This window comes from Triturus cristatus, chromosome 9, assembly GCF_964204655.1.
Source record: "Triturus cristatus chromosome 9, aTriCri1.1, whole genome shotgun sequence".
Taxonomy (NCBI): domain Eukaryota; kingdom Metazoa; phylum Chordata; class Amphibia; order Caudata; family Salamandridae; genus Triturus; species Triturus cristatus.
Window position 1 is genome coordinate 235,484,603 of NC_140592.1, and position 24,581 is coordinate 235,509,183.

The window sequence follows — 24,581 nt, forward strand, 5'->3', positions numbered from 1 at the left end:
TGCAAAGTTAAGAAACACAGTTTTACTTTGGCTATTTATGTGAATGTTAAATTCTGCTTCTGCATTCTAGGTATTTTGTTAATCAGTATTTCTGCTGTAAATCTTTTTCATGTGTTGGGGTTTGGTATCCTTCCAAACGTTTACAGCTTTCTTTGTAAATTGGGCCAAATAGAAATTGGGTCATTGTAAAACCAAATAATCCTTTACAGAAGTTAAAAACGGTAAGCATGCATAATATAAATAAACATTAAAACACAAAAATTTAAAATCTCTTTATAAGACTCTAGATGAAAAAAATTAAAACACATATACAACAGCATAGCTGTTTCATGTTACTATTCTAGGTATCAATATTTTAATGTTTGCCGCCTGACGTACTAAATATTTTCAATGTCCCAAAGAACAGAACAAATTGTTGCAACAGAAGCCAAATATCTTTTATTTGTTTATTTGCTTCAAACATTGAGTAATATTTCAATCAAATCAGATTGTTTGCTTCCATTTCTCAGTAGACTGTTTTCTGTGTAAAGGAAATAAATTGCAAAGTTGTTAATAACTATGCACAGTAGGAAAGGCACCTCCTATACAGTGAACATCAAAATGTTAAATGAATGAAAAACACATGGGAAGTAAAACTCAAAATATTTTATCATTAGTAGAGTTGTGCCTTGCACAGACACGTTTAGCAAACCCTGCTAAGCAGGTTTTAAGACATAAATAATACATCAGCATTATTTCAATTTTCACACACATGTTACCCTTCTAAGAAGGTACTAACATTAAACTATCCGATAAATCGTAAAATAAATGATACCATCCCCCATTAAACAGTCCTTTTAAAAATATGACTGAAAACATTTAATTCTGAATTATTGCTAAACATATTGGTGTTTAGCAAATGTTAACAACAGATATTTATTCATCACAAATTGCACATATAATCCCGTACTATATCTAAAGTTAAGCCTGACATATCTGAGAAATACTACTTCTATTCAAAGTGCATTTTTTAAATATTTCATTTAGTCACCATCAAACATATATTTTATATACCTGAACAATGCTCTTAAGGTTTTACCTAAGCAAACAATATATTTATTTTATTTTAGTAATTACATAAACAATGTGAAGAAAGCATTGAAAATCGATCATACTGAGCACTAACCCAGTTACATCCTCCTTCTACCAAATACAGTGCTGTGAGTGATATAATATTGCTATAAGACATTTATTTATTTGCTTTAGATTGGAACAATATGCCAATGTTGGGCAACTTCAGAACATTAAATTAGTTACAACAATGAAGAAATATGGTAACAGTTACATGTATGTTTTTACATTAACTTATTCAAGATACAAATGAGGACATGAAGACAGGGAAATACATAGAGGTATATATAGAGGAAATGACCACCTTAAATACTTTTTCTTAATAAGATGATAATAAATCATTAGAAATCTGTTAAATTAGCATGTTCTATGTACTATAGATATGTACAACTGTATAATGCTATATAAACCAATCCAAAGAAAACTACATTATATGCCTAATGATTACATTAACAGATGCAAGTCACACATTAAGGAAGATCGTACCATGATAAAGGCTAAAGATATAAAGGTATAATTTTTACATTAATGTGGTTAATGGATTTAAATTGCCACATACTGTGAAAGGCTGAAAGATATAACAATGTGACTGATGCTATTTACAAAGCTGTATTTTTATCATGGTGCAAGTATTTTTAAGACATGGAAATAACATTTCTCATATTGCTTATACATGTTGTTTTAAATGGAAGTAAAATATTTAGCATCATCATCTGTTGAACAGACATGGCAAACGTGTAACTTAAGCTAGTAGATTTGTTAAACCATTCATAGACAGCCTGCTGAATGGCAGGAGACGTGATGTTGCAAAATGTGGTTATAAGAAATAGATTTTTTTAAAACTACATTCCCCTTGTATTCAATTTCTTTTTTTATACTGAGCAGGTAGTGACCACGCCAAATATTCAAGGGTATGCATATTCATAGACTCACCGATGCTTTGAAATGGCCAATTTTCCACACTGTGACCTGAATAAACCACATTTTTAGATACTTTATGCGAAGGCCAAATTAGGGAATTTAATGCAGAGAATGGCTTTATCCAGTTTGGTAATTTCTGAAAAAGCTGTTCATTCTATGAATAAATTCCAAATCACAATGTTTCTAGACACTAAGAGCAGCTTTTATTCTTTTTAGTAAAGTAATTGGTTTTGAAATAAACAAATGGAAAATATGCAATGACCATATTTAGAATATTGAATTAATAAGCACAACCCTATACTGAAGGCAGTGATACTGCGAGTGCTAATAATGAATGCCAAGCCATATGTTAATAGACCAGCAATGCAGAAAAAAATTATGAATGCGCATCTTTCACAAAGTGATATACTCTAGTGAATATAAGCAATGCGATTTTTTACATTATTACTAAAATAGTTACATATGGAACACAATCAAATTACAGGTTTTGCTCACCACAAGGTAAGAAACCTATGTGATTGAAATGTTATGAAGAGGGCAGCTACTCAGAAATGGGTCACATTTTTAATACAGATATTATAATCTCTATGTAGGTTAAACGTAAGGCTAATGTGCAATGCACTGTGGTTACAAATAGTGTTACTTTTTAAAGAAAAATGTTCTTTATTAAATTGTCTCAAAATATTTACCAATAACAGTAAATCAAAAGCTTCATAATGGTGATTATTGAAATTGAACATTATTATTATTCTACTTGTGTTTGCATTATTATTTTTATGTCAGGCATGTGCATATACTAGTACCAGAAGCCTCAAACTCAGTCCAATTTTTATATGCCTTTTGAAGGTAAAATAGATATGCCCTAAAAAGGCTACCTTCATTTCTCCCATCATTTCTCAATAGTGGGGGCTAGTGGTTTTCTCTATATTTCCATTCAATATGTCCAAGTATTTAAGCCATAATTCAGGCAAATTTATGAAACTTATTTTTGGAGTGAGAGCTTCAGCTACTGCTCCCTCAAAGTCTTGTGACATAGTCAGAGCACTAATAACTTTATTAAAGTTCTGCCTATTGAACGAGGAACAGAAAAGCAAACTTAGAAGTCTTTTATATTACAAATGGTTTTTTTTCACTTCCTTAAAGGACTAGCCTGAGTGTGTTATACATCACCACAGTTAGTACCTGTTTATGACTGAATACCATCTGAGGAGTTAAATAAATTAGAGCATTTACTTAGTACATCCTGAACTACAGAAACAAACCCATACCAAATGACTTTGGTTTCCCCACATCAAACGTGAGAAAGATATAGAGAAGAATTCTGATCCATTCACCTGAGAGTGAGTATTAGACTCCTCTAAGGTACTATTGGTGCCCTAGTATTCTGATTAGAAACTTTGAATGGATTACTTTTGCGTGAATGCTTTGGAGTGGACCTCTGAGAGATTCCCTTCTGTGAGAAAACATCCCTGCAACTTCTGGCTTTGGCACAATAGCTCTCTCCTCTGCCCTAACGTGGTCAAGGATCAAGGGGAATTCAATAAACTAGATGAGGGGGATTCTTTCTGAATGTGGCGCAGCTGCTGATGTGGTTGCTGCATTGACATAAATTGTATTTGGGCAACTGAGCAAACCCTGAAGGGGGCACCTTGGACTATCCTCAGATCACTCTAGGTTGTTCCCTTTTCTTGTATCCTAATCGCAGCTAGCCCAGTCAAACTCACACATCTTTGTGGCTGTGACTCTGGCTACACACTCCACAGTCAGATAACAACCTGTGCTGAAAAAAGAATTGATTCCTGCTATGATCAGTTTCAGAGTGTCCTTTGGCCAAAAAATGTTCCACCAGTGGTGCCGTTTGTATTTTGCAGCGGATCCTACTTCTATGTCGAGAGATCCTGGTCTTGATTTTTTGCGTAGTTTGTCCGATATAGAGCAATTGGCAAGGACATTTAATACAGTAGACCACATTTTGTGAATTACAGTTAGAAAAAAACTAAGATCTCTCAACATAGAAGTAGGATCCGCTGCAAAATACAAACGGCACCACAGGTGGAACATTTTTTGGCCAAAGGACACTCTGAAACTGATTTCACATGGCAAGTGATTGACAGTCTACACCCTAACCATCGAGGAGGAAACCAACAACAAATTCTTAACCGCATGGAATGCAAATGGATTTTCAAATGCCGCACTATCGAACATGGGCTTAACACTCTGGATGAATACAGAACTATTCTGTAAACAGATATCGTGGCCCTATATGCCAATAATTCTGTAAATCCAGTCCAATTGGTTGCTCACTCTATGGCTACATGTATGCATTCTTGTCCAATTTCCTGCCATGAGAGGTTAATGTATTTTATTTCATTTTCATGTTTGACTCAAGACTGATCTCGCAACTCCCAGTAATTAACCAATCTAGCGGTCTTGACTGTTTATATGTCTATATATTAATTAATTTATGTGATTTCATCAAGATGTAGCAAGCTTTCACACTGATTTGCCATGCATCTTGTAAGCATGCACTGTCCCCGAGGTTAGCCCCTTTTCACTCATGTGTATTCAATACACACGTTTCTCTTACCAATCAATTACCCTGCACCCATACGCATGCTCCCTCTCTCACTCATTGCCTATTGTAAACAGGCATGTCCCGAGCCAACTACCGTCGTTGGGTCCACACGCGTTTCAACGCACGCAGCTGTTTCCTCTTAACGTAACCAATAGCAACCCGTTGTATTAAATACCAATCGCTTCTGGCTACACTCCCAGTAACTGCACGTACTTGCACGCGCACAGGACCCGCTCCACCCCTCCTTGAGACCCCCATTGAGTGGACTGTGTGCCGCCTGAAATGAGTAAGTAACCCTTATTTTGCCCTCCTTTTCCCTCGCGGCCGCAATGTCCGCTTGATCGTAATCACTCCCCCTCCCTTGCAGATTAAATTCCCGGCACCGGAACCCCTCCATCCTAACTTGATGTGGTTGGATACAGCTTTGATTTCAAGTAAGTCCTTTTCTTAGTCCGGCCCAACCCCGTATCCTTGTACGCCACATTGCTGTACGTCTCGTTTACCCAAATCACCCCCTTTCCCCAGGCCATCGTTCTCCCTCGAGGCACTCACCGATGTGGTGATACCACCGGTGCAACACTCTCATTTGTCGACACCTTCAATGATTAACCTTCCCATATGCTAAGTAAGTGTTTCAATTTCTCTCGCGCTGCCTCATGTCCCCGCTTCCTAGATGACTATCAGAGTAATTCACTCTGTTAGCACCTTGTTTTCCAATGGTTAATTAATCCTCCTCCCTTGCGACAATAAGGGTTTAATGCGAATACCTTCAGAAAATGATCAATGTGTCCATTAGTTTGATAGTACACTTTTTCTACTTCTTGATTCTTTCTGCAGTTGTTCTTTTTTTACAATTAAGTATTATAAATGGATATTCCTCTTTGCATCACTTTTTGGAGAGCATTATGTACCACACATTTAATTGACTGTGATGCTATATACAGTTCCGGGACTACATTATGAGTTATTTATACTTATTTCTTTGCATTTCTTATATTTAGAGTTCATATGCTCACATTTGTCCTGAAGATGAACTCGAATAATTGAGTCGAAACGTCGTCGACCTTACGCAACTTGAAACTTTTATACTGATCTAACAAAAAAATGGTTCACTACTGTTGCCAATGCGATGTTCTCTTTTAAAGTTCACCCTCACCTGCACGTCACGCTTGTTGTCACTAAATATGTGAGCACTTGAATTCATCTTATGTATAATAAATAAGTGTCATATATTGACTTCTCTTGTCCCCTTTCTCTATATTAAGTATCACTCTCCCATATGAGTCTTTGTACCTATACTAAATCACCTGCCCTCTTAAGGGCTCCTCTCTGTCCTGGACCTTCATAGGCCATCCAGAACCATTGTTTCCTTCTACACTTTAAGGCTCATAGGGCCTTTAACTTCCGGATAGTGCGCTAACGCTAACAATCACTCTTTGCACGTAATGAGCACTGACGCGGTTTGGCAAAGCATGGGGTTTTGTTTTTTGGTCAGACTTGGTTGAAATAACCGCAATGTTTATGACCATACACCGGTAAGCCTTCACATAATTATTATTTTGCTTATCTGCATGTTATCGGAATGATTACCAAGCCAGTTCGGGCTCAGTATCATTGACATGGGGTTATGTTTTTACGTTCAGGCCGTTCGTACCTGGTCATTTGTACATCAGCCTGTCTTATCTGTTGAGAGGCACTGGGTTTCGTGTTTCATCTATTGGTGAGTTTTCGCCTTTGAGCTGTAGTGGCTTTATTCGCCTTGTTCACGGCAGCATACATATGGTTAATTATGCTGGTCTCTTCCTTTTTTTGCGTGAAAGGAATACACTTCGTGTATTTCTTCAGGTTGCGTTACTGTGCATACTTTGAAACCCGGGAAACCAGGTTCTCGCCTTTGACTCGACATCGTGTGTTTCTGGGCAAATCACTTAATCTTCCTACCCCTCAAAGAAACAATCTGGCCTAGAGCAATGTAACTGGTGTTTATCTAAAGGCCTCCATTACCCTTGCGCCTAGTTCGTGGTATAAAAAAATGCACACAAAAAACACGCTTTCTTGAGACCCTGCCAATAACATGTTGCTCATCCCAGAGGCGTTTTTCCTGTCATCTAATGCTATTGTTTAGGCGTATGATCCTTTCACCTCCATCGGAGTGCATGCTTTCAACACATGGCAACTTTTACACCACCCATGACCCATATGATGAATGTTCTGCTTTGAGCAACTATTGCTATGCATTTTGTAGATTTACATAGAATGTTTTGCACTTTAAGAATTATGAAGGGGCCACTAGAAAGGTCATATTTTTTACACTGATGCACGTTCTATTGACCCCCCAGTCCCCACACACAGCTTTCGAGACTCATAAATTATGCATAAAAGTGAAGAAAACAGATTGTATGCTGGCTCCACAAACACTGGGTTAAGCACTAATGACAAAGGCCTTGCAGATACAATCTCTTATTCTTTCCACTCGTAAAAACAAAAAAAGCATTTGCAATGCAATAGGTCTTACATTTCGAGAAATGAACCTATTGCCATTGTAAATAACAATGCCTTTTATTTTTGTGTTTTGAAAACCTGCAAGTGGTGCACAAACACTCACTTTGTACTTATTCCTTCCTTACAAGAAGCAAGGCTGGCAGCAACAGAGGCACACTTACTGCCAGCCTTGCTTCTTGTAAGCAAGGACTATAATTAGTACAAGTGCTTGTTTACGCGCCGCCTATAGGTTTTCAAAATACATTAAAAAAAGGCATTGTCAATTACAATGCCAATACCTCAAACTCTATTAAATGTGAGACCTATTGCATTGCAAATGCTTGTTTTGTTTGTGCCACTGATACTTATGTCAAAACAACAATTATGTCAGCAAGACAGAACATGAGACAAAGAGATGCGAGAAGATTCCGTGGTCCATGGATTGAAAGAAAGGAAGACTGACATTTATGCAACTTCCAAGAATCCAATTAAACATTAGATTATACTATCTATGAGAAGGGCTACCTTTTATGAAAAATGTTGTATGACTTTTCAACGTTTTCTCAAGAGGATAGGTCATAAAGATGTAATTCGACTTTAATTAAAAAAAAACCTTGAAAAAGTCAATAGGTTAGGGTTTTGTACAGGACAGGAAAAATGCACACAAAAAGCATGTACGCATCCACCACCTCCTCAGACATACTTGTACACACAAAATTAACCAAGCACAAATCCTACATGTATCAATGCAAAAAAAAAGCATATAGTCATTCATGCACAAAGAGTCAAACAGTGACCCAGGCACACAGACCAACATACACTAATGCAAATAGTCCAACAAACTAAGATGCCACCATCAAAACAGCTAGACATACATACAGGCACCTGGGCAAACATACATATAGTGCCCATGCAAAAGTACCAGGAAAACTACAGACACCCATTTACACAAACTAAGAGACATATATGCACCAGAACTTAAGGACCAACAGCCACAAACACATCCATGTATATTGCAAAACATATCTGACAAACAGATTTACTTGCACCCACGCACAGACTGAGACTTATAGGCATTATCAACATACATACAAACCCCAGGTATATACATACTTACAGATGACACTATGGTCCAGATCCACAAAGCCATTTAGCATTTCTTAACAGGCCAAATTGCTATTTCAGCCCATTAATAAATGCTAAATGGCCTTTTCAGATATACATAGGGCCAAAACTGGTTGCAATTGAAGATTTCTACCTGGTAGAAATCTCAAATTGCAGCAGTGATTTAGGAATCTGCGAATCTGGCATTTAGGCAGTGCTATTACCATTGACTTGAAGTCAATTGTAACAATGTGCCAAATTAAGAAATGCAATTTAAAATGCTTTTTTTTATATGACATGAAGCGCACATATGCCCCTAGGACATATAGGTGCTTAGATGTGCACTAGGAAATTCGGGGTGCCTCCAGGGAGGCCTTAATCCCAGAGGCACCCTTGGCTGTGCAATTCTTAAATTGCGATTTCCTATTAGGAAATTGCAATTTAGGAAATGCAAACCATTTCCTATTTTGCCCATGGGGGAATGCAATGGCATTTCCTATTTGCGATTCCCTAACAAATCGCTATTATGGAATTGCAAATTTAGTACATATTCTTTTGCATTTCTTAAATAGCAATTCCTACAGAGTCGAATTTAAGAAATGCAAATGGGAAATTAAATGAAATGAAATGCCATCATCTGTAAAGCGCACAGCTACCTCCGGAGAGGTGTCCCGGCGCTGGGGGCCGTCGGGAAGATTAGGCGAGCTATTGCCCAGAGTCACAAGGTGCTGGGCTAACCTGCCACCGGCACCATGGAATGAACCGTGAACCCCAGAGTCAGGCACCCTGGCCGCTGCGCCACACCTCTTTCACAAGCATTGTACATCATAGAGAACAGTCACACTCAATACACATGCAATTACAAACAACACACTTTCAGACTCACAGAGACAGTGGGATGGACAAAAAGGCAGGTGCAATGACACGTTAATACATTAAGCCTGGAGGAATGTATGCATAAGAGACTAGACTGACCTTATGGCACCAGCCTATGGCCAGCCATGTATGACAGAGGTCCTATCATTATTAAGGAAAGAATGAAGCTGATTTCTGTGTGAACCATTAGCATCTATTGGCTTATACCTTGGAAATGACTTTTACTCTGATGTCCAATAGAAGTACAGATTTTACCGCATACTTTTGAACTGTACAGGTGTGCAGTCCAATGAAGGATGTTGGTACATTGCATATTCTGGGCTCTAATCATAAATGTCCTATTAGTACATGTATGTAAGACCTTCTCTGTCTGTAAGGTTCCACTGATGTAACCACTGAGAGATTTGGGTCAGAGTTTTTTCATTGGGACTCAGCAAGTTGTGAGAACATTCAAAGGCACAATTTGATCTCAATTTGCAGGTTACCCATCAACATCCAACATCATGAAAACAAAATGGATAGCATGGATATGACAAGGTTATTAATAAGGTATCTTTCCACTGTCTGGAAATGGAAGGGGAAGGGGAAATGGTGGCTCATTCTGCGGTGTTGGTTGTTCCTTTCAGAAAGTGTAATGTATGGTCTATATAAACAGCTTGGCGGTAACACATTTTATAAGTTGGCACCAACCTACTTCAAGAGCATGAGGAGTGCAACTCCTTTTCACTTTGCGCCATATTGCTCAGGAGAGCACTGGCCTCGCTTCAGCTAGACATCTGTGAGAAATTTGCCCCTTTTGACACCATGAACATCAATTCGCCAAAATGCCAAGGGTAGCGGAAGTGACATCACACACCCTTGACCCTCAGACACACACATGCTCACACATTCACACTTACACACACTCTCTCTCACGTAAACACTCACCCGCAAGTACGCACAACATATATTTAATAGCATTTCTTTTTCTTACATCAGCTGCCAAGAAAGGTCACATTCTAGCTAATTGTACTAAAATTTTTATTATACTAACAGTAATTTATGGGCCATTATTCATTATTAGTGTAATAAGAAATCTTGAGAGAAAACAAAGAGAGTGGAGCCCCAATTGATGTCCATAAGGCTGAGGTGTCACTGTGTTCCTAGCACTGATTTTGCCACCCCAGAGTATTGGGGTCTCAAAGGCAGTGCCAGGGGCAATCCAGGGGTCCCAGCTGCGACCCCTAGCAACTTCTAAATGAAGTTCTTGTTTGACACAGGTAATTACTGGCCAGGTGTAAAACTAATAAGTGTTAGGATCGAGGTATGTCCAATGGAAATGAATATTAGGAGGGACACATATTCACTCTCCCGGTTATTTTCACAGGCATCAGCCAAGAATGTATGGTGGCAGATTCAGACACAAAATATAGTGTTCCAAAACCCTATTTTAATAGGTGAATTATATATGAGATAAAGTACCATCTGCCATACATTGTAAGGATATTGGCAGTCACAGTGAAGTTCTGTGACCATACAGATTTTTTTTATAAAGTCATGGAACTTTGAGGTGATTTGCAATATTCTTAGAATTTATGGCAGGGTTTATTCCCTATAAAACATGATCACACCATCACCCTTCCCACAAACTAATGGAATCCTTGGTGTGTTTCTCTTTCATACGAAAGAGGTAGCATGTTTTCAAACATGAAGAATGAAAGTAGAATCTCTAGTGCAAAATTAAGCAAATCAAAAAGCAGTTAGTTATGTGTTGCAAAAAAGATATTAGACTCAGTTTAATACACGCTAGATTGTGAAATGCGTACCTGTGTGCATTTCCGATGATTAGCTAAAGAGTGCAAATACCAACACGTTTTGCCATAAATATTTCTTTTTTGCTTGTAATTATTCATCTGGAAAAGGCAGGTTTCTTTTTTTGTTTCTTTAAAATGAATGTTTAATTACACTCCGTGACCTGACTTTCACCCTTGCCCCTGGCAGCAAGCATCGTAATTGAACTCAATTGTAATAAACTATTACAATTGAGCAGCTACATCATTTCTTTATTACAGGCGGCGGGATGTCAAAAATCGTCTGTAATCGGGAAAGAAGGGCTTCTATACTTTTGTTGCAAGCACCCATGTGTTATAGTCCATACTAGTAAGGATAAGGCCGTATTAATTCAGGATTGTGATCAAGAGGCCTGATAGTGCCATAAATGAAGCTTCTGGGCAAGGAATGTACAGAAAGATGCAAAACTGTGAAAATCAGAGATTGGAATATAGTTGATGAATGCAGGAAAAAATGACAGCTGCGATTAACATATTTTAAAGCAAAAGCAAACTGTCTCCATTCCGCAACCCTGCCAAAGTGTCAGAAAAAGAATAAATGGAGACTAAGCTCTAAATGAAGCCCCTGGTTATTTGCAATCCTCACTGTGACTAAATCCAAGGTGAGTAGAAGGGTGGTGGGTATGGTATGGTGCATGCTGAAAAATACACTTTTTTCTTGTGTTAAACGAAATATATTTTTTGTAAGCATCTAATTTGTGATACTGATAATATTTTAATTTTTGGATAAAGAGAAATACATCTTTTTTCATTAAGAAGATAAAAGGGGGACTTCACCGTAATCCGTTCTATGTTAAATATAAGAATTTACTTAATCAATAGCATAGACTTAGCCTTTAATTTCCAGAGAGCACTTGTCATGGATTTTAAACAAGTGATTTGTGGCACTGTGCAGTTTATAGTAGGTATATAAATGTTCCTTGAAGTCGAATTTAGACATCCAAAAATATGAGGTTTAACATAACAAATGTTAACATTTAAATAGGAATCATATTACAGACATTTAATGTATCCTTCTCTATTTTAAAATGATATTGATTATTGTTATATGCTTTAAAATACAAGTTAAGCTGAGTTTGCCAACCTCTTTTCACTATGCTTTCATATGCTTATACCATCTTCTGATGAACTTTCATCAAATTTTAAGAGAATCACATTTCTACTTTTGAAAACCTCATAAGGGCCATATGTATGAACACGTTTTCCCATAGACACAGAATGGGGAAAACCATTTGATACATCTGGCCCTTAGTCCTTAAAGACGCACTTCCTGTTTTCAAATTCACAGACTGTATTAGTACTAATATTTGAGTCTAAGACCAAATGCAAACTCTATCACGACTTACAAATTCCATTCTACTAAATCCTGGGCCTATTTCAATTATATCCCTAGACATATATAAATGACTGCCTTCAAGATAAATGAATGGCACAGAGTGATGGAGTATTTTTTCAATTTAGCAGTCAGACTTTATAGGGAGAAGGAAAACATTTTCTTAAACTTTCTGTGTCAACAACGGGAAAAGGTCACAATTACAAGGCATGTCTTGTGGAGCTATAGTTACAAAAATGACTACTGTGTTAGGTTTATAAGAAAGTATGAACATTTTAGAATTGTTATTATTCTGGTAGTGCCCTATTAAACTTTCAATGTTCTGCGTTTCATTTAACATATACAATGTAAATCAACAAATGTACCATGAGTTAAAGAGGTATGAAAGCCTTTAACAATGTTGCAGCTACCAATTTAGGTCTATTTAAAGGGTATTCACTACTTTGCCCAATTTATAGTATATTACTTATGAATAACCTGGTTATTTATCAATCATTTTCATTACTCTGAGCCCAAGTCTTCCTCGTCAAAGTTCTGCTCTCGGTCACAGACAGTGCTCTCTATCCTAGTAAAACTTTCACTTAAGAAGAAAAACATTTATTTACTTTAGGTAACTAATAATAAATCCGCCCCATGTCTGCCAGAGTAAAGGAACCATCATACAGGACATCTTCCTGTTCTACCAAGCAAAAAAACGAAGTCCAAGACAAGCTTCTAGGAGGAAGAGGAGGGAAGGAAACCTAGAAATGTACGGAGGCTTGGACTCTAAGTAATGAGGATTACCAGAAAGTAGCAGGGTCATTACCTCTACGCCTATCTCCCTTGTCCCATTCCTTACCAATTGAGGCTATAACCAAGCTTTAAGAAGTGGCTTGTCTTAAGGCTTTTGGAACCACATATTCGATATACCAGCATTGTATGTAAGGCAAAACATTTAAATAAACAGAAAAATATCATTATGAGGTAACAGCACTCAGAACATGTGAAGCTAAGTCGGCCTAAAAAGCACAGCCCACATGCAAATGATAATGAGATATGAAACTGTGTGGAGAGGACCTAGTGACTGTGCAAAAGATGTCTTTGAGAGGAGCACCCTTAAATGAAGCCAATGAATTGGACATTTGACTCGTCAAACACCCATGTATCATCTTTGGCAAAGGGATTACCCTAGTTTTGAAGCCTATGAGAGTATTAAAACAAATCCATTTGCTTGGGATATGTAAAGAGGGACATCTACCATGGTCCAATAAACTAAAGGTAAAACAAAACTTATATTTTCAATTGGACGCCCTCCTATTTACATAAGTGGATAAAGCTCTAGTGGCATTGAACATATGTGAATTCCACTCCTCCTATAATGATGGCTCGGGACAATACACTGCAAAACAATGTCCTGTGACCAATGGAAAGCAGAAGGGACCTTTGGTATGAAAATGTTAGAAGGGTGAAGGCCCACCGTGTACTAGAAAAGAAACCTAGGACTCTTCACAAAGTAATGCATCCAGTTCACCAACCCTTCGACCTGAATAGATTACCATTAGAAATAAAACCTTGGGTGATAAGAAATTTAAATCACTAGACTTTAAGGGCTCAAAGGGATTGGAGTGTCAGAACTAAATCCCGGGAGGGAGCCAGTGAATGAACCACGGGTCTCTTCAAGTAAAAAACTTTACAGAAGTTAAAGTAAGGTCAGAGAAAGAAGATACTCCCTCACATCTGAAAGTCCTAATTGCTGCCCATTGTCACCTCAATGTAGAAACTGCCAATCCTAATAAAAAGCCATCCTGGAGAAAATGCAGTATTTTTATCAGTTTACGTGGGGTAGGATTAGGATGTTAGAAGAACACTTGGCTACAAAGTTCTTCCAGTGGCTATCACAGACCTTTAAGGTTTCAGCCAAGTGATACTGCTGAATTTCTATTGCTACAGTGTTCAAACACCCCTGTTTTTCTAAGAAAAGACTCCCAAGTTCCAGACCAACATCCTGACGGATGATAGGGGAAGGGTTGTGATTTGAAGGAGAGTGGGATTTAGTGGGTAGATCCACAGACTCTGGACTGCTGAATGAAGTAATAACAGAAGCCAAGGACATCTGCTCCAATAAGGCACCACAAGTGGTACAGGATTCTCTTCATCTAGATTGTTTCTTATAACTATCAAGGGGTCGGCAAGCCCATATTGCCTCACCAGCAGATAAACTGCTGTCATGTAAAGAAGAATGGGCCCCACCCATTGAAATATGTCCAAAGTCAGTAACACTAAGGTTGGATATCTCAGGCTGCACGGACAATTGATATAAGGGCAAACAACTTGATTGTCCAAAAGAATACAAATGAATCTTCCCTGACTCAGAAAGTAGAGAACGGCTAAATAAATGCCAAACAATTCTATACTACGGATGGGCATTTTCTCTCTCTCTCTTAGAGCCCAAAACCTGCTCCTCCAGGATTCCTCCCCTACCCTGAAGACTGGCATCTGTTGGTATCATAACCAGAGGTGGAAGAGAAAGCAATGTGCCACTGCTCAGAGTTTCTAGGTAAAGCTACCAACACAACCCCTGCCAAATGGCTTTTTGACAAAGAGGGCAACATGGAAGAGATGTCCTCCAAAAAAAAAAAATAGCAAGAGGTTCTGAGAAGTGAATCCATCATTTTGGCCATCAACTTGAAAAAACACATGCATGTGATATTGTCTGCTTCTGGGTTTAGCCGCCAACCCACAAGATCATATCCTGAACTCTACAAATGTCGATAGTCAGGATTCTGACAAGGAAGGAGGATTAGTGGCAGAGCCATGCCTTTTTCTGCATCAGGGATTATCCACTTCTTCAGGGTCCGGGGAGGACATATTGGATCTTATGTGAGCCAAACACTCACATACATCAGCTTCTTGGATATAGTGTCCTTTGACTTCTTGCTCTCCATCAAGGTCATTAACATGAGCATCAGTCTGGGTTTTGGTGTATTTTGGATGCAAAAATATCCGAAGGAGTTGAATAATATCTTCCCTCTTCTCCTTCAGGTGCAACTTCTTCTAAGGTTTCAATATATTTGCACTTGGCAGAGCTATTTTCAGTTTTCACTGTCAGGCAGAAGGCTAACTTCTTGCCAATGAGGAAGCATCTTCCTGCTTTGATCTGTTTCTTTAGTAGCCAAAGAGTGAGGTCCCGTAATCTGCCTACCACGCAGCCACGATGAAGCCACATGGAAATGAATAAACAGGGATCACATGGGACCTCACAACCTCTCAACCCTGCTTACAAATTAAAGCAGGCAAGGAACAGTATGAGCTATAAGAAAACGAGACTCCTAAAGTATTACTATTTGATCTCATTAAGGACAGCCACATCAGGCATTGGCTCAAGCATGGCCGTAGCAGAACCACCGTGACTCTCATTAACGAGACCATTGGAGGATTCTGGACAGCTACAGCAGAGCCCGACCCTGCCTGTCAATATTGCGCAGGACGTCAGCTACAACATGCCCCATCAAAACGTAACAAAATGAGACCGCAAGAGCAGGTGCAAAAGCCAACAATTAAAATACAATAATAAAATCAAAGTTACTTACAGCGTTGGTAACAAACGTAACCATGCGTGAGATAGGAAAACAGGAAGAAATCCTGTATGAGGCCTCCTTTATTCCACTGGGGAAGGGGTGACGTTATTGTTAGGAACTTCAAGTAAATAATGTTTTTGATCTAAAGTGAAAGTTTTTACTAGGGTAAAGATATCTGTCTATGACCAAGGGTGGAACCTCAATGATTACTGCCTGTTATGAGGAAGAGGGAAAATGAAGAAGCACTGCTCATTCTCTCTTTGTTTAAAAGTTTGTTAATCAATATTGTGAGATTAAGTCATTGAAAAAATGAAACATATTTGTGAAAGATAGACTCATACATAACATTTTGTTCAAGGAGCACAGTAGATAACTTGAAAGTAACTATTTCATGTTTGCACTTAGAAATTTAAAATTTTAAAGCAACATTTACCGATAAGATTAGCGAGATGCCATGATTTTTCCTGAAAACAATAAACAAAAATGCTCACAGCAAAAGTGCTGGCTGTAATGTGCTGCCTAATTATATTAGCACAAGAAGTGAAAAGAGAAGTTGAAGAAATTGTACTTAAATCTGAAAAAACTAAATGCAATAGGGAAAGGCAGACAATGAAATGAAAGAAAACAATACAAAACTATTCTAAATAGTTGGAATCTGGGTTGAATAGTAGGTTTTCCAAAAAGAAACAAGGGCGAAAGAAATCCTGGGATCCCATGCCCTCTCCAGCTCATGATATAAATGTCAACTTTTTACAATCAAAAATATTAATTGATAACGAAACCCCACCTTTCAGAGAAAGGTATGAACAGCAAATGGCAATGGAAGTATAACACTCTCTGGCTCATGGCACATTAGGAGTAACACAAAGGCACGACATGGCCAGCAACAGCTCAAAATATAGCTAAAATATACAGTATACTGAAGCAATTTCCTTAAGTCTAGGAAAAATATTATGTTGCTATATTTAATCGTATCATCTGTATTCAGTTTCATTTAGTTGATTGTTATAACGTACATTTTAATAAAATGATTTACAAAAATAAAACGCAGGCAATAGATAATTTGTTGATAAAAAAAATCTAACTTGTGTTACATGGGTGAATTTGTAAACTATTAACTGCAAATGTATTTTGTATCTCTGTCAGCGGCAATAGATTTAATAATAAAGTACCCAGTTGAAACCTACACCAAGTAAAAATATATGGCAAATGTGTTAGTGTATGTTTTATGCTGGCATACACTGCAAGCGGCCAAGGACATATCACTGTAAAATAACTACAGCCGTAGAACTGATGCAAACAGCTCTTGCACTGCATGCTACTTTGGGAAAAGCATGCATGTACTAGATACATTGGGCTTGATTCACAAACGTTTATTAACTCATAGGTTCCAACTTTGTGGGAGTTCCCCAATGATTTGCACGGCCTCCCCATCCTGTTTCTCATCGCTTCTCCCTCTGTTTTCCTGCACGTATGTCAATGTAAAAGTCCAATGGATAGACCATCTTGGTTGTAGGGCGGACAATTGAGAACAAAAATATAGCAGCCAGAATTTTGAATACCAATATATTGTGAAATTAAGAAAACATAGGTGACTATAGACTCACTGTTTGTAAGGCCACCTTGAAGATACAATTACGCTCAATGTACATGAATTTGGAGTTAAGTATAGTAAATCTATACATACCTATCTGGCTACGATATTTTTGTAGAACAATATTTAAAAGTCGTTGTTTCCAGTAGTAAATCGGCCGCCTTATCCATCTGAGAAAGTGCACATCTGCTCAGAAATTATTTACAGTAAATTACAACAGTGGATGAGAACTACAGGCTTACTAGGGGCCTTATGTAGGTGGGCTGGCATTTACCACTTCATAAATACCGAATCGTACCGATTCGGTATTTATGAAGTGGTAAATGCAATGTAGGGAATGAGTCGGTAAATATTACCGATTCGGAAAAATTCGGTAATTACCGAATCGGTATTTACCGATTCGGTAATGAGGCATACCTTCCCATTGATGGGAAGGTATGCCTCATTACCGAATCGGTAACTACCGATTCGGTAATGGGGGAGCACATGCAAGGGTGGCAGGGTGTCACATTGACACCCTGTTGCACCCCTGATTCGGCCATGTGTGCACATGTGGCGCACATACATGCCCTAAGGGCATGTATGTCTGCCACATTGCACACTTAAACGTGCACAAAAATGCTTTTTGTCACCTATTCGTCATTTACCACCAACCTTTAGTTGGTGGTAAATAACGAATCCCCACACCCACCACACACTCCCCCTACATTTCATTTCATGATTCGGTATTTACCGAATCTGTAAATTTACCGAATCGGTAATATTACCGATTCGGTAATTTTACCGATTCGGTAAATACCGAATCATGAAATTCTCCCCCTACATCTCAAAAGCCAAAATACCGGTCGGTAACGGTATAATTACCGAAAACCGGCCGTTACCGACCGGTATTTGGCTTCCTACATGAGGCCCTTAAATATCTACGAATTAGGCCCTTATTAAATGAATTATAAAATGAAGATTACAAGTGACAACCCTAATGAAACGAGACACATGAAAAAAGCTGCCATGTTACAGTGACCCACAACCAATTATCAGAAAATCCTCGAAGAACATTTTTCTTGTCACTTACATAAATCTAGAGTCAGCTTCTTTCATTTGTTAAACAATGTACAGGAAAATTACAGAGCATATAAAGTGCTATACACCTCCCTACAACTTATTGTAAACCGTGACTATGTTTAAAGATATAAATAGCATGTTTTTCTGTAATTCGTGAAGTGCAATCGAAAACGTCGACAACGTGTTCACATCTCATATGTTGTCTTATCACAATGTCATCTATAGACACTCAATAGACATATGTATAATAAACATGTAATACCTCAGCAACTATGGTGTTATAAAAGACTAAACATAGATAGCCCGATTCACAAAACTCTTTTCCCTATCTGCCATTTTGTGTATGACTGAAGTGACAAAGTGAATGTTTGTGTGGGCAAAATTGGTATGAATGTGCACAAATTGACTGGTGCACCTGCATCTTGCCCAAGTGCAAATGTTTAAGGAGGTGTGGCAGGTGCAGATTTCAGCACATTGCTCTCTCAAGTAGAGTTGTACTATGATCCTTCCATGATTCACGGCCACTTGCCTAGAACAGGCCAGAACATCCCTGCATGCCATACCCTTTAATCCACTGCTCATGGAATACCTGTATAGTGGAGTACAAATTTGAATCCCAGGAGGTGAAATTGTTAATCTAAGAACTGATATGTGGGTATAGCGATGGGACCCCGCTTAAACTATCCTTTCCATATCACCATGTCACTGTGGCTCGTTTAAGTCAATGCAGATTAGAGCAGTGGTGCGTTGTTTGTTATGCATCATGGTTGGACTGAAAATGGAAGTTCAGGATTTGGGCACGCTGCCCAGCCCTCTTCCTGCCTAGTGGTCCAGATCATGAACTGCGACCTGCCTACCTTGAAACCATGCTAAGACAAAATGGCCTTTGGGATGCAAGAGCACAGCTTTGTGAATCTGACCAAAGGGCTTATTATGGCTAAGGCAGTCCTTACAAAGGTACCACCGTGGGACCACCAAAGCATCGCCCGCCAGGCCAGGATTGAACTCCTAATCTGGCGGATGGTGTGTGGACGGCTTTGGCAGTCTCGCAGTGGGGCACTGGCGTGGAGGCCCGCTGCGAGACTGCCAAAGTTGTAATAAGGCCCTAAGTACTTTTCAGAAGTGCAATCATGCACTTACTACAAACTTGCAATCATCTTCTCCAGCTCGGGATTTTGCGCTTCATGGGTTGCACAATCCTTGTCAATCAGCCCCACACTGTGCAGATGAAGGATGGAATCGGCAATGACCCGAGCTGTCCGTTTCTGATAGCCTCCAGATGTCACCATTAAGATTGGAATCTTGTGACGTTTGGCAGTCTCGAAAACTATTTCATCCCTTTTGATAACTCCCTGTATATTTAAAAAAAAAACAAAAAGACATTAAAACAAATAAACATCACATAACCTTAGCTTCATTTAACACCATGCATGGTACATTTCATATTCTCTATTCACAACACAAAAGATTGATATGATGAAATATCAGAAAAGCTGCTTATTCAAAACCATGTGTACAATAACACTGTGGGTCATTTTGAGTGTGGCATAGCTGTAACAACCCACTGGTACCCCACTAGGTTACAGATGGCAGAGCCACAGTGGGCTCTGCTGTCAAAAAACATTAGACCCATGGTAGCGCCACAGTAGGGCCACCATTTAGTGTACATTGGAATGGCAGCCCTAATTCTACCAGCCCTAATTCTGGCAGCCCTTCCGACACACAACATACATTTTCCTGCACAGGACCACAATGCCCAGAATGGTCGTCCCCGGCAGGACAAACAATCAATGCCCTCCAAGCGTTGGGAGAAAATGCTTTCCAGAAATAAAGTCTCACTTTTGGGGATTTCCACTTCGGTGTTTCTTTCTAAAAAGTAAACCTAATATCAACCCCTCACACTTGCTTCCTAATGGGCAAGTGGTGGTAAGATTCTCAGTCGGACTGGCAGACAAACTTGCTGCTCACCCAACTCTAAATTAGCCCCTCAAGTTGGGAATAGTTGCATTAACAATACAAGAATGTAATCCTTATTATTTGCCATACTTTTTCAAGCAACTGTATATCATTTATGGGGATTTAATAACATCTGTATTTGCGGTAAGGTATATGTATTTTTAACAGCGCCCAGCTACCCCTAGGGGTGACAGTGTTGCGCTTTACAAATGATTTCTGATTGATTGATTGAAATGCATTGTAAACCACACTGTTCAAAATTGCCTTTTGATGTTCAGAGGAGATGGTGTAAAAAAGAAGAAGGTACAACTGATGGAATTTAAAGATGGCTTTGGTGAGTCAGGACTCGTGAGACAGCGACTATGAGTGGCTTGCATTCCAATGTAGCCAAAACTTCAGCAGAGGGGTAAGAAAAATGAAGTTAGGAGCATTCAATCATTTACTCTGTAAGGCAACTAGGTGAAGAATGAATTCTGCATAGTTTCCAAATACCCTCATCAAGAGTGGATGCCATGGCTAGTATTCAAGAGAAAGATGTCATCCTCACTGTTGGACCTGGCCCTCTCTGCAGGGTCACCTCAGACAATTGTCTTCCTTTCCCTTCCTTTGCTGAACTCGGTTTTGTTGGCTTTTAGGACTCAGTGCACTCTTTTCCTGCAAAACAGTGGTAAAGTGATAGCACTCTCCCTTGGAACATGATAAAATTGGTCAACAACTGAGTGGTACATTCAATTTACTAGTAAGTCCCTATTTTTGGCACTACGTGTACCCAGGCTACATGTACCCACAGCATGCTACTTGTGGACTACAGCAATACCTGTGCCACCCACTAAGGTAGCCTTGTAAAACATGCCCCAGGCCTGTCCTTGCAGCCTGCAGTGTAGTTTTAAAATGCCATTTCACCTGCCAAAATAAACCTTATGACAGGCTTAATTTTTCCTTTTAAAAATGTATAAGGTACCCCTAAAGCATGCCTTAACTACTCCTTGGGCAGGGTGCACGGTATTTAAAAAGTATGATTTGTGTGTTTATGTTTTACATGTCCTGACAGTGAAAACTCCTAAAGTCACTTTCCACTGTTGTACGGGCTGTCTCTCCCATACACCAACACTGTGTTACCTTATTACACATAATGGGCCATATGTAGGTGGCATACACTTTACCGATTCTAAAATACCGAATCATACCGATTCGGTATTTAAGAATCGGTAAAGTGTATGTAGGTAATAATTCGGTAAATGTTACCGAATCGGAGTAAGTCGGTAATTACCGAATCGGTATTTACCGATTCGGTAATGAGGCATACCTTCCCATTGATTGAATCAATGGGAAGGTATGCCTCATTACCGAATCGGTAAATACCGATTCGGTAATGGGGGGAGCACATTCAAGGGTGGCAGGGTGTCACATTGACACCCTGTTGCACCCCTGATTCGTCCATGTGTGCACATGTGGCGCACATACATGCCCTAGGGGCATGTATGTCTGCCACATTGCACACCTCACAGTGCGCAAAAATGCATTTTCACACATATTCGTCATTTACCACCAACTATTAGTTGGTGGTAAATAACGAATCCCCACACCCACCACACAGTCCCCCTACATCTCATTTCTGTATTCGGTGTTTACCGAATCGGTAAAATTACCGATTCGGTAATTTTACCGATTCGGTAAATTACCGACTACAGAAATGATCCCCCTACATCTCAAATGCCTAAATACCGGTCGGTAACGGTATATTTACCGAAAATCGGCCGTTACCGACCGGTATTAGGCTACCTACATGAGGCCCAATAAGTGGTAACTTCAGATTAGGAGCACATAGAGATATGCTGTTTCCATTGAAATGAATTGTAATTGCACTTTTATAGAGTTAAAAGTATCTAACTGACGAATAACAATGCTGTTTTCTACTACAACAGGCTAAGACCAAACTCTGATTGCATTGGTCTCCATAACTTATTACATTATCTTTTTTTGTACTGTTTTTAGAGAAGCCATTTCATTTAGCTTTTTTTCAACAATCAGAGTTAGAAACCAGATACCCGTGAGTGGGGCTTTGTGCTTCTTGCCGCTATTGTCATCAAAAAAGTTTCAAATTAATATATCCAGTTCAACTGAGTGGATTGTGTTAGTTTTGGTGTAATTTTATTTATCACCATTTACTCTAATTTTCTAAATTGGTTAGGGATTGTTTTTGTGTTGCGTTTTCACTTTATTACTGTTTGTGTGCAGCATAAATACTTTACGTATGGACAGAGAAGAGCGACGTAGCATCTGAAGTTCATTCTGTCCCATTACAGACCCATGTGAAAATAAAGTCCCGATGAATAGTCCATGAGGGAGGGAAACGTCAAGCCTGGAAACCCAAGAGGCTAGACCCAGGATGCACCACATTACCGCTGAACCAGATCGCCAGCGCCGTTTACAACTGAGACAGCACCCAGGCCGCAGGAGTCACAGGGACCACCTGTCCAAGGATCCAGCACGATCCCCTTGCTGAATTTTATTACACACCCGTTCGTGCCTGCAGCAGGGGGAGACCACAACACCCAGGGGCCGATTCCGATCCTGTATTTTTTTTTCCCGCCCGACTCGTATCGGTAAATTTTTCCATACAAATCGTACAAGTCCCGCCCGACCCGTGAAGTACGATTCGTACTGGAAAAATACAACTTTTCCCGATCCGATTTGTACGTATCGGCCCGATCCTTACAAATCGGATCGGGAAAAGTTGTACCAGACGGACCCGGACACTTTTCCATACAAATTGTAAAAATGCAGTCCTACCGTACTAGTACGATCCGGATCGGCTTTCCGATTTACGATTTGTACGGGAAACGTCCCGTACACGGGGAATGCCATTACCCGCTACGAAGCGAACTTTGTACGACTCTTATCCTGGGAAAAGTTGATCCCGGGGTGCGAGTCGTACAGGGGTACGAGTCGTACAGGCATACACCCCTGTGCGTTGTGTATGTACGGTGCGTACCCCAACATCGCGTATGTACTGTGCATACCCCCAACATCGCGTACCCCAACATCGCGTACCCCAACATCGCGTACCCCCAACATCGCATATCCCAACATCGCGTACCCCAACATCGCGTACCCCAACATCGCGTACCTCAACATCGCATACCCCAACATCGCATACCCCAACATGTTGGGGTATGCGATGTTGGGGTACGCGATGTTGGGGTACGCGATGTTGGGGGTACACACATTACATACACGATGTTGGGGTACGCACCGTACAAACACAACGCACAGGGTGTATGCCTGTACGACTCGTACCCCTGGGGACTCTGCTTTTACAGCTGTTTTTGGCTCCCGTAAGAAAAGAGCCGTACGAAGTGCCGTAGGGACGAATCGTACTTGCTGGGCTGGAAACCGCTGCTTAAATACATACAGACGTCGCGTGCAAGCTGTTCCGGATCAGAATCGTCGGTTTATTTTAGCTGTATGGTCTTTTGTACGATTTGTATGGAAAGAGGCTTTCTGTACGAATCGTACTTCTTAGGTTGTAAGAAAAGTTTACCGGGTACGAGTTGTACGGGAAAAACGCTCCATACAACGATTTGTACAGCCTTTTTCCAGGATTGGAATCGGCCCTCCAGTGACCATTGCAGCTGTCACGCAACCCACCCAGTGAGATAATGTGCTAGGAGGCGATTAAAAATAATTCGAGAGTCCCGCAGCGTGGGAGCCCGTTTGTGCCTGCGGCTGGGGGAGACCACAACCCCCAGTGACCATCGAGGCTGTCACGCCGCCCACCCAGCGAGACAAAGTGCCAGGAGGTGCTTAAAAAACGTTTGGGAGTCCCGCAGTGCGGGAGCCCGTTCATGCCAGCAGCAGGGGGACACCACAACCCCCAGTGACCATCGCAGCAGTCATGCCGCCCACCCAACGAGACAACGTGCCAGGAGGTGCTTGCGGGCCCGCCCACGCCTGTCAGAACCCGGTAGAGGCTGGGCTGGGCCATTCCTTTGAGCGGTGGTCCGCAAGTTGAAGCAAGGGAACCGAGCATCCAGCACCATTCAGGTACTTTGTTTTTGCTCCAGCTAAGCAATTGTGAGCTTATTGACATAGCTGGGAGAGTGTGGTAGGATGGGGAAACGAAAGGCTTAAGGAAGCCCAAATGGAGTGCCCAAATAAGTAAAGAGACCAACAGCGAGCG

General features: G+C 40.0%; 1 protein-coding gene across 2 annotated transcripts in view; it reads right to left on the minus strand.

The window, feature by feature from the left end:
• Nucleotides 1-412: 412 nt before the first annotated feature.
• HDAC11 (histone deacetylase 11) overlaps nucleotides 413-24,581 on the minus strand; it is a 241,746-nt gene continuing 217,577 nt past the window's right edge. The window contains exons 10-11 of one of the 2 annotated variants that reach the window (XM_085624814.1): nucleotides 19,583-19,794; nucleotides 413-520 (exon numbers count right to left, since the gene is read on the minus strand). In XM_085624814.1, coding sequence (XP_085480940.1) covers nucleotide 520; nucleotides 19,583-19,794 — 213 coding nt within the window. In that variant the 3' untranslated portion in view covers nucleotides 413-519. Of the gene's footprint in view, nucleotides 521-16,719; nucleotides 17,622-18,290; nucleotides 19,795-24,581 lie in introns of those variants that run through there. The other variant, XR_014968512.1, reaches the window with a different exon arrangement.